Source organism: Alosa pseudoharengus, unplaced genomic scaffold (assembly GCF_046254945.1).
Source record: "Alosa pseudoharengus isolate Yale_2024_CS ecotype anadromous, Long Island Sound unplaced genomic scaffold, YU_APseudo_1.1 YU_APseudo_1.1_scf_16, whole genome shotgun sequence".
Taxonomy (NCBI): domain Eukaryota; kingdom Metazoa; phylum Chordata; class Actinopteri; order Clupeiformes; family Clupeidae; genus Alosa; species Alosa pseudoharengus.
This window is the reverse complement of record NW_027468630.1, coordinates 36,432,703-36,444,234: the sequence shown is the minus strand read 5'-3', so window position 1 is coordinate 36,444,234 and position 11,532 is coordinate 36,432,703. Positions and strand designations below refer to the sequence as shown.

General features: G+C 45.4%; 1 protein-coding gene across 1 annotated transcript in view; it reads right to left on the bottom strand.

Annotated features, from left to right (window-relative positions):
- Positions 1–247: 247 nt before the first annotated feature.
- cttn (cortactin) overlaps positions 248–11,532 on the bottom strand; it is a 16,187-nt gene continuing 4,902 nt past the window's right edge. Inside the window, exons 7-16 of the mRNA XM_076287920.1 lie at positions 10,001–10,111; positions 9,222–9,332; positions 7,830–7,940; positions 5,369–5,424; positions 4,882–4,951; positions 4,501–4,649; positions 4,197–4,271; positions 3,521–3,728; positions 3,213–3,281; positions 248–1,788 (exon numbers count right to left, since the gene is read on the bottom strand). Of these exons, the coding sequence (XP_076144035.1) occupies positions 1,652–1,788; positions 3,213–3,281; positions 3,521–3,728; positions 4,197–4,271; positions 4,501–4,649; positions 4,882–4,951; positions 5,369–5,424; positions 7,830–7,940; positions 9,222–9,332; positions 10,001–10,111 (1,097 nt within the window). The 3' untranslated portion in view covers positions 248–1,651. The remainder of the gene's footprint in view (positions 1,789–3,212; positions 3,282–3,520; positions 3,729–4,196; positions 4,272–4,500; positions 4,650–4,881; positions 4,952–5,368; positions 5,425–7,829; positions 7,941–9,221; positions 9,333–10,000; positions 10,112–11,532) is intronic.

Here is an 11,532-nt window from a genome sequence, read left to right as displayed (position 1 = left end):
TTCAGATAACTGTTTCATTAGCATACAAAAAAATAATAGTTTCAACTGAAAATAGATAAACAAGTAGCCTTCATGGAAATGTTACAGTATATTATTTGATTTGCATCTGTTTTGACTTCAAAGTATGTGTGGCTGGTTTGGATTATGCATGGTTACATGTTAGATTATGGCTTCATTTACTGTTACATATACAGTATAGTTATTTTTTCTATTCATGCAGAGCCTGAAGAAAAAAGTCCAAATGAAGTATTTGTAAAGGTCACTTTATTATAAAACCCCAACCCGATGAAGTCATTTAATCACTCATACACTTTAGTCTATAGACTCAAAAGCCAAAACGATTCCCATGGCAACAGGATGGAATTGTCATCATTGGTTAAAATTAAGAAGCATCACACAGTGTCATGTTTAGAATCTCACAGAAACACAGAACCTCAAATCAATCATTCTTCTGCTTGATTAAAATGTGTTGGTCAGTGGTGGAGCATCGAAGTAGCCATACATCACCGAATCCCATACTCAAAGTGGAACAGAACAAGACACTTAAAGACAGCAGGGCATGCCTATGGAACACATACACAGACATCCTCTAGCTATAGGACATAGAAGGATTTTGCCCTTTCCTCAATATATTTACTTTAAAACACTGAAATCCTCTCATATATATTCTAAACAGTCTTTAGATTCCAGCTTAACACATTATTAGACCGCAGCTAGCAGGTCAAAGGTTTTTTTTCCAGCCTGATGTTTGTTTCAGGCTGATAAGCAGTGTCGTTAATGTTGCGTCATACACCGCACAAGTGAGTCTAGATGGAGAGACTGTTCTTAGCAAGGAAATCTTTTTTTTCTTCTTTTTTTTCCTCATCATGGCAAATACATGAGTTACCGCATACCCAATACAAACATAAAAGAAAGAAAAATAATTAGAGCAGCTCAAAAGTTACAAGCTACGATAACCATGGATTCCAACTGAAGCAAGTCTCTGTGAATACTAGAAGCGCAAGTGAAACACTTTAGAAGGAGGAGTGTCCGCTCAAGGTTTCACCGAAATGGTGCATTTTTTTTCTACTGCAAGATAAAATAGTTCCCTCATCTTTGGTGATCCTAAAACCTCTACATGGCTTGTGAGGTGAGGTCAATACTCCAGAGGGCTTTTGCTTAAGCCTTTCTAACACATCAGGCCTAATCTGGCGAGACGGAAACAAAGGGTCGTCTCTCTAATGCATGAGGGCTGATTACGCGAGAGAGAGAGCACTAAATGAAGATAGACTAGTGGAGTACATGTATGCAGAGCATTCATCCGTTGGTCTGTGTTAGGAGCTACAGGGAAGCTTGTTACAGGAATCCCTCTCCTCGCTGCTACACGCGATGTTTCACCGCTGCCTCCCAACGAGATGGACACTCTGATGACCAGTAGGGGAGAGTGGAGCACGGAGGAGAACCAAGACGGAGGGGGAGAAACGCAGCTGAGCTAACAGTCCTGAGAATGCTTGACACTTTAGAGAAGCCCTGTGATGGGCCGAGATAGACTGAGGGCGGCGAAAGAGAGGAAAAAGAGAGGGATGAGATAAGAAAAGAGCAAGGAAGGCCTCTCTCCTCCAGGGAGACGGGCTTGGCAGGTAAGGCGTGGCCAGTGGATGGGGGTGTGGTCTCATGGCCGAACCTCCACATAATTGGCTGGAAAGAGTCCGTAGGCCCCTCGGCACACACCCCTCCACCAGCCCTCGTCAATCATCTCGATGTTGGTGATGATGTCGTCAGGGTCAAAGGAAATCTCATCATCGCCAGCTGAAAAAATCATATGACCGTCACATTTGGGAAGAGATCTCTTGCACAGCATGGTTTGGTAGTCTTTCTCTGCATCACTGTGAAACACTGTGTATCACCACATTAGTACAAATATTTGACAATATTTTAAGATATCTTAATTGATTTTGTGACTGAAAACTGTGAAACAAGTTGAGAACAGAAATTTTTCCTCCTTACTGCAAAATAATTCCATCACAGAAACAGGCGGTGGAGGCGGTCAAGAAGCTAATCGGAGACCTGACAACATTTTCACAATCCAAAAGCTCTGTTTTCCCCTGTCCACACACAAACACTGAAACAGTTTTGAAATATCTCCACTTTGGCTGGAGATTTTAAAAATATCCGTTTTCAGTGACAAAGTTTTCGTGTGGACGAGGCCAAAACGCATAAAAAATCTCAGTTTTTAAAAATACCCGGCTACATGTGGACAACTGGACATGGCCTCAGTTATGTTATATTCAGTGTTGGGAAGTAACGGAATACATGTAACGGGATTACATATTTAAAATACAAAATATGAGCACCGGTAACTGTATTTAAGTAACTATTTAAATACAGTTACAATTTAAATGGGTGGTATTCAGAATCCATATACTGTACACTGATAAATTTAAGGGATTCCATTTGAAATCATTAGAACATAATATGGGTAAAACAATGTATTCTGAGCTTTTCAAACTCAAATACATTGTTTTACCCACACCATGTAGCCTATGTACTGTATCTGTCAGGTGGCTCCTTTCTCTTCCCGCTCTGTTTATATTGATAGCCTACATGACAAACCTCTCAGGCAATGTAGAATGTAAAATGAGTTTTGTTGCGAGGGCCTATACCCAGCATGTGGTAGGCCACTATAGGTTCTCGTTTCGTGTAACTCCCACTGTGCTGTTAATATGTGTATTTTTTTTATTTTTTTTTATCAGTGTTTACTTTGTTTGGGATTCAGTAGCCTATTAGCCTATATGCAGACAAAACCTCTCTGTTCTTTGACACAGTGCTTCACAGCAAATGGCTTATCAATCCATCCACACTGTAAAGTACGTTGTGGGTTGTTGACATTAGCTATGGGTCTTACAACTTCAAATCACCTCACATAACTGTTTCATCCACTGTTAATAAAAATAATACAATGCAGATGTAATCCAAAGAATTCAAAATATGTTACTCACTTTGAGTAATCTATTGAAATATGTTACAAAATACATTTTAGGGCATGTATTCTGTAATCTGTAGTGGAATACATTTTTAAAGTAACCTTCCCAACACTGGTTATATTTTGACATGAATACTTGAATGTGCATATTAACTTGAATGTGCATATTCCACGAGTGTCTCAGCTTCCCTTCATAGGTGTGGTTACTAGTGCACTAGCGTCCATTAGACATCACGACCAACACACTCACCAGCCTGGTAGTCATACAGGGCCACAGCGGTCACCCCCAGGTCCTCTCCATAGTCATACGTCTGGGCATCTACACAGAGGAAAATCACATATGACTAGGGATGCAACTGACCATTATTTTCAGTCAATTAATCTGTCGATTATTTCCTCGATTAATCGATTAGTTACTTGATCCATAAATTGTCAGGAAATGGTGAAAAACTGTCAATCAGACTGTCAAAGCGCAAGATTATGGCGTCAAATGCCTGGTTTTGACCACGTCAGAAAAAGTAGGCGGGTGTTTTGTAAGTATTCTTGCGCTCCTTGTACCCTCTGCTCCACCTGCGGGTGTGGAGTCCCCACCTCCTCCAGCCTGGTAGTCCTCGTCCACGTTCTGGTACATGTCCTCCTGGGCCGTCTCCTCGTAGGTCTGCCCCGCGGCAGGAGTGGACACGGGCTTGGCCACAGGCTCAGGCTCGTAGATGTTGTTGCTGTTGTCGGTACTCTCCTGTGGAGGCTCCTCATACAGCCCGGTGTCCTGACACACACATACCAGCAGAGGGCGACAGAACACCAACACCTCAGAGGGCAAGCTCAAGCTTCAAAAGCAGTGGTCACAAATGCTCTTTTGTCATTGCTAAAGACATGTTTTTCCCACATGGTTTTCCTGACTGGCTGGTTTTGCTTGTCCTTCTTGGAACCAAAACACAAAACCCACTCCATGAAGGAAGTGTCCTTTCAAGACTTCCTTCACTCTATCAAGGAAGAGTCCTTTCAAAAACAAATCACACATACCAAGGGCTAAAGAAGCCAATGTCTGCATTTACATAAACCAATGAGAGTTGGTATGGCATTTCTGGACAGATTTAAAGCTTATGGAGAAGTGCATGTCTGACCTATTCACTCTAAATTGTATAATAGTGGCACAAAATGGCAGCATGTGGACCATTCCTCCTGATGTAAACAAACTGGGTCTGGGTGGTGTAAACAACAGCAGGCCTCTTACCTCGTACAGCGGCTGGGCAGCAGGGCTGGGGCTGGGGCTCGGCACAGGAGACGGAGGCTTGGCTTTGGCTGCCTCCTGCAACAAAGGAAAAAACAACTGGGTGTGAAAACAAACTCTCAAAGTGTGTGTGTGTGTGTGTGTGTGTTAATGCTCATGCATGTCTGTATACAAGGGCATCTGTGAGCCTGTGTGTGTGTGTCTGTGTGGTACATATATGCATGCATTAATCCCAGTGATTCCCAGGAGGTTCTCCTGATGAGTAAAGCAGGTTGGGGGGGGGGGAGCGTCTCCTGCAGCAGCCCACCTCCTGGTTCCTGCGCGCCTCCTCCTGCTCCTGCTTCTCCTTGACCTGCCGCCGGCCCCGCTCCTCCTCAGCGCGCTTCCGGTCCTCCTCCTCATTCTGCTTGGCGATGTTCTCAAAGCGAGCTTTAATGCTCCCGGTGTTGGCACTGGCTAATGGGGCAGAGAGCAGAGCACAAGACAGCAGAGAGAGAGAGAGAGAGAGAGATATTGAACAGAGGCAGAAAGAGGTGTTGTTTCACCTATTGTCAATTAAAGACTGAAACAGGTAGAGTTGGTTTGTGTTAGACCTTCTATTGTGTGTCTGTGTGTCTGTACATGTGTGCCTGGGTAAAGTGGGAAAAGATCCTATTTCAGAGTGTGTCAAATGTCCCCCATACAGCACCTGCTTCTACAGGCTTGGTCTTCTGGTAGCCGGAGGCCGGTCTCTCCACCTCCTCAAAGGTCCCTGCACTCTGAGAAACAAACAGTAGCAAATATTTACTAACTGCCCAGGAACCTCCCTCCGCTCGGCAGCGCTGATAAACCCTCAAGGCCAAGTGACCAAGATTGACAAGACATTCCATTAACATGCACACAATCTGCCATGAGGTCAGTAAGGCACAATGACCTTCCACTGTGGCTAACATGGGCTTTTAATGCGGGGTGCTTCAACTGCTGTCTTTATCTATCCAAATACTTGTGGTGTGAAGGACAATTTATCACTCAGCCAATGTTAATAAATAAAGCCATCATTAAACAGTCAGAAATAAATACATGAGAAAATATGAACTGCCTGTTAACAAGGTTAAAAGGACAAGCTACAAAAGCTGTCATAATGTAAACAAAAACATTGTTTCTACCATATAATATATATGTACATGCATAACTACCTTATCCATTCTATCCTTTTGGACTCCATATTTGCCACCAAATCCTTTTGAGTAGTCTGGAATAGAGGGACAATCTAAAGTTAGACGTGCAGCTCAGAGGGGTCGACTCCATTAGCAGTCCCAGGGCATGAGCGCAACAGAAGGGCGAAGGGAAATCATACGCTAGGCTGAGGAGCAGCCATGCAAACCTGGAAGAAGAAGAAGAAGCTCACAAGAAAACAAATCACATAGACAACAAGATGGATGCGGCCAGTGTTACTGTATCTCCCATAACTTATTCATTCACTTCAGTTCTGCATGTCCAGCTGTCAGAAGCCGATTCTGCACAAGCCGAGTGCAAGCAGCTGTGTGTGTGTGTGTGTGTGTGTGTGTGTGTGGTAGGCAGGATGCACTGTGGCCTGTGTGACTGTGCAGCCATCATGCACTGATGAGCATGTCTGCATACAACTGAACCAGCAGCAGATGCATGGGTGATGGGTGGCCACTGGGCAGGGTCATTCAAACGGGACAGGGACAGGGACAACAACTGGTCAGGACGGCAACACAAAGGGGGGATTGGGAGAACGCAACATCTAAGTCTCTGCAGAAGCCCAGGGGAGCAGATCAAACCTTTTTTTAAAACAAGAAGAGAGTTTAGCCTGAGCCAGCTAACTTTGACTGACCGGCAGACTTGTTTTGGGATTAATGGCCGGCCTGTGGGCCAGACTGCCCAGCGCGTATTTGTTCCAGTCCTGCTTGCACTGGCACGCAGGACGCAACTCACACTCACACTCACACACACACACACACTCACACACACACACACACAAAGCAGAGGATTAACTGAGTCAGGTGGGCCCACGCAGCACAGAGTTTAGTGGCAGGACTGACCATGGTAAACACTGAGCTAACATTTTCAACAAAGCTGACAACACAATGACCGAGATCCAACAGCTGGACGGGTCCGATACGGGGAGATCATATCTGACTTGTAAAAAAAAGAAAAAATCTCCCAAACATAATGCTGCAACATAATCTGATCCCTAGTATTGCATAATTGGTCCCAGGTCTGTTTTTGTGAAATATTGACCATTAGGTAACATCACTTTGGCTTCCCCATGATCTAATCTTCCACTCTGTGTAGCTATTAGCAAGCTGCTGATAGTATCTTAAATAGCAGTTATGTTTGAGTAGCTTGCTGGAGAATCATTCTATGATTAGTGTACTTCTTCATGGTGCACAGACAGAGTGATTCCTGTGATCATAACATTTCATTCATATCAATGTCAATCAAATGTCATCATGTTTGATACTCTGTAACATAACAGGAACGTTAGGCTCTAGGTGCTTAGTATTGGCTGTGTAAATATAAGGCTAAAAGTGCCTGACTTTGCGATAGAGTAATCTGGTACATCTAGCGGAGCAAGTCTGCTCTGTTCTTCAGACTGGGGTGGGGGAGGGGAGGTGGGGGGGTTGCTGTCTCAGGTGCATCAGTGCAGGAAGGGGGAGAAGAAGCACATTGATTGGCAGGTGCAGGCAACAGGACAGGATAAGGAGCGGTGGGTGGGGGGGTGGGGGGGTGGGGGGAGGGAGGGCAGTCGGAGACGGTGCCTTGTTGAGACTCGTGCTTGGCCAGGCTCTCCTTGTGCTCAAAGCCCAGGGCACTCTTGTCCTGCTTGTCTGCCTCAACCCCGTACTTCCCTCCGAAACCCCGCTTATAGTCTGCAAGAGTCCGCAAACACACACACATATACATACACAGTGACAGGACATACACACAGACACACACACACACATATATATATATATATATATACACACACAGACAAAACATATGGACAAATACAACAATGACAGCAACAGCAGCACAGACACGCCGCACTCTGACAAGGTTATATTTGACTCAACGCCTTTCACTTCTGGTTTCCCTTCCAGAAACCACAAATAAGCAAATCTGTGGCCCGACCCCCGAGACTTCTCACAGGGACGCGGGATGAGGATGTGACCTCCGCTTCAGATGGAATGCGGTCAGCAGAACTGACTCCCACCCTTGTCTTGATACCTGACTGGACAATCACAGGCCACACAGAAATACATAGGTCCATACACATAGGTTGCTATGGAGCAGAAATGAGGAAATAAACACACACACACACACACACACTTGCGGCCTTCTGTCTTCCTATCCTACGTGTTCTCTATGGCAGGAATAGATTTCACATACAAATTGACCAGGGTGGGCTGACCGCTTATATTTAGATGAACTCTCACAGGAGAGGAAGTGGCTTGATGAGAGCGACGCCATGAGGGAGAGAGAAGTTTGTTTAGCTACAACCACGCTGGCTCTTCAGTACTGGGCCTGGAAACAGGCAACGTGTGCATGGAGGATAGCTGGACAAAATAAGGCACAGTGGACTAGGAGGGCGAGTGACCGTACGTCTGGTCTGCTGGACGGGGTCAGGGGTCTCTGCTTAAACGTTACCTTTCTGAGACTCGTGAAGCTGCGTCTTCTCCTGATGGTCCCATCCCAGAGCCGACTTGTCCTGGCGGTCAGCCTGCACGCCAAACTTTCCACCGAAACCCTTCACATAGTCTGCGAACACAAACAAACAAACACACACACACACACACACACACACACACACACACACACACACACACACACACACACACACACACACACACACACACACACACACACACACACACACACACACACACACACACACACACACACACACACACACACACACAAACAAACAAACAAACAAACAAACAAACAAACAAACAAACAAACAAAACAAACAAAACAAATACACAAACAAACACACACACACAGCAATGTCATGATTATGCAGTTCAGATTCTCCAACTTCATGCCATACAAATGTTGCCAAAATCTAACTAAACTTGCAATCCCAATTAGTCCATTGTGTATATTTACAAACACAATAAAGCGCGAGTACAGCATGCTTCATATACAGCACAGGGTCTGATATTAACAACACATTAACACTTCTCCTTTTCAAAGCAGAAACCTCTCTGTGCTGCTGGAAGCTGAAGTGACCTGCAGAAGGCCCTTGCTAGCCCAATGAACCTCCCAGTGCAGCAGAGGCAGAGGCAGAGGCCGAGGCAGAGGCAGAGGCAGAGGCCCAGCCTACATTTACAAGTCATCTTCTCCAAGGCTCCATTCCCAGCGCACGCAGTGGGGGAGGAGGTCAATTGGGCTCGTCTGCCAAACGCATCAGCAGGGCCTCTGCTGCTGGAGCCCATTCACTCTCATCTCCAGTACAACATCTCCCATGAGGAATACAAGTTGGGACAATGTCCAAAAGGAATGAATGGCATTCCTCTGATAGTAGTGTGACTGCTGTGGCTGCAGTTCAAAACAGCGAGCCTGTGTTTGCTTTGCTGTGGAGTAGAAAAAGGCGGCGCCTGTTCAGGGCGCTTTGAGGCGGTTCCGTCGGTCTTCAGCGCCACTTCATCCTCTATCCATTATGGACCCTTCACAAGGGATGCTGTATGCAGCTTAGTTCTGCACACACCCCTAGATCTGCCTCTGCTTGATACTGGCAGTGCAGAACTGCTGGAGTGGTGAACACCCTCTCTAGAAGACCTGGAGAAGATATGCCTCATCTCCACAAGCCCTTTTTGAGTTAGTGTTTGGTGTGTTCACTCACACGCTGCTGCTGTCCCTTTTATTTCCAAAATAAGCTTTAGTCTGGTTCTTGGAGTCTGTGTATGCTGCAGTCTGTTCTGGCGTTAACGATTAAAGCAGATGACTTTCAATGTTACAGTCCTGACACCAACCTGATGTGGTCATTCTGTCTAATGGCTTTTTGAAAGTCATGTTGAAGCAGTGGGGATCACAAACCTTTCTGTGACTCGTGTTTCTCGGTCTTCCCCTGGTACTCGAACCCAACCGCACTCTTGTCCACCTTGTCCGTCTCCACACCAAACTTTCCACCGAAGCCTTTAGAGTAGTCTGAAGAAAGGAGTCAGCCACATTGGCGAGTTAGAGTTAAAAACAACACACGTGTCCAAAAGATCACTGAAGCCTTGTGTTGCCAGCCCAAATCTCTCAAATTGTTTTACAACAGGAAATGAGTTGCGGCTCCTCTTTTGGCAATTCAGTTCGCCGTCTGCCTGAGGCGCTGCCTGCAAGCTCAGTTTCTTTATTAGATTATGGTATGGTAGTGTAGTTCAGTGCAATGTTGGTGTACAATCTTAAGCCATAGGCTACACCTACTTCAAACAGGGGGATTCCAAACTATGGTGAACACATGGGTGGCAACACTTAGCAAACAGTGCTGCAACTTCAGAGAGAGAGAGAGACACTAACTTAGCACGTGTGAATGTTTCACCCTTCAAACAGAGGGTTAAGCATCGCTGCTACTGGATCACAAAGATCCAATTACATGACTACAGCATAGCAACGAATGCAACAAAACAAAACTATGAACTTGAAGCCTTTCCCACACACAAAGCACTGTATGGGCGGGCTAAAAGCATGGTAAACCACAGAGCAGACAGCCTCTTTACGCACCTTTGGTCTGTCTGGAGCTGGGACACACATGTGTGTCTTTTTGTGTGTGTGTGTGTGTGTGTACATTTGCATGGGAGGATCTGGGGGGGGGGGGGGGTTGAACAAACCTTTCTGCGACTCATGTTTGTCGGTTTTGCCCTGGTAATCAAAGCCCAGGGCACTCTGGTCCACCCGATCAGTCTGCACCCCGTAGCGCCCCCCAAAACCCGTGGAGTAGTCTGGGTGAAGTGACACAGCACAGCAGGGTCAAGCAAGGCAGCAGGGCACGGCAGGACGGATGGAGGGATGAGCGGATGGATGGATGGAGAGATGGATGGAGAGAAGGGATGGTCTTAGCAGAAGGACACTTTTGCTTATAGACAGAGCAGAAAGCAGCAGAACTGATAAAGGCCAGTACTGAGGAGTGTGTGTGTGTGTGTGTGTGTGTGTGTGTGTGTGTGTGTGTGTGTGTGTGTGTGTACAACTCTGAAACTACACAGTGGTGTTTAAGTAAGATAAGAGGATATGATTCATGTTTCAAAAGAGTATGGAAGTGGAATATATGATTGTACATCTGCCCTTTAAAAGGACTAAGACTGTGCAATAATCTGATGGCTGTCTGTATGGCTAAGTGATTTCCAAAGGTCTGAAAGTGTTGCTACATGGCATGGTGGCTGTGCTGCAACAGTGCTCAAGGAAAAGAGGAACACCATGCCATTCATGCTTTGATTTATTTGGTTCATGATGTGCCAAACTCCCTGGTGTATTGGTGTGCTATTTTTAACCTGCCCAAGGACTATAAAAGGAAATCAGCTATCTTTAATTAACCTGCCCGAGGACTGTAAAAGGAAATCAGCTAACTCATTCATACTGATACAAGAACAGTAATCTGCACATATGCGCTGTTCAGTAACAGTTCAATAAACAAACAAACAAATAAATGAAATATCTGGTTTGTGTGGACGGTTTGCTTTCAGAGAGCGCAGGGCAACTAGGGAGTCCTGGGCATGGAGTGGAAGCTTAAGCCAGTGTGTGCCAACTATGGCTGAGGAGTGCATGAAGCATGAAGCTCATCTATGCCACAGCAAACACAAGCAACAGGGTCAACAGCACTTCACAATATGATAACCAGGGCTCTTGATCAGACAGCACCTTTAAATCCCAAATGTACTTCCTGAAACATGCTGACACCTTTACTTCCCTACATGATACAATCTCTGTGCTCCACTTGAATTTGGCTCAGCAAAATTTGCATAATTGTCAGGCTTTGCAGGATTGCGGTAAGATAATATCTTCTGTTTGGCAATGCTTGCCGGTAAAACTGAACAACAATACCATTGGGGAAGAGGGCATCTTTGTTTCAGTAATTTAAGATATTATACTTCCTTTCCAAATAGTGGAAAGAAGAATCATGAGAAAACGCTGAAGCCATTTTGATGATTACTGCGGTGGGAACAAAACTCCTATTCAATTGTATGTGAATTGGTAAGGGCTGTTGCTGATGCTTCTGATAAGGTCCTACTGCAGACTCAGTACGGCCTCCTACACACGGGCCCTGTTCACGCTTGGACATCTAATGGCTCCTCAATTAGCCTCAATCACATCCACATGTAAGTGAAACGGCATTTGTGATCGAAAACTGGTCAGACATAGCTGTCCT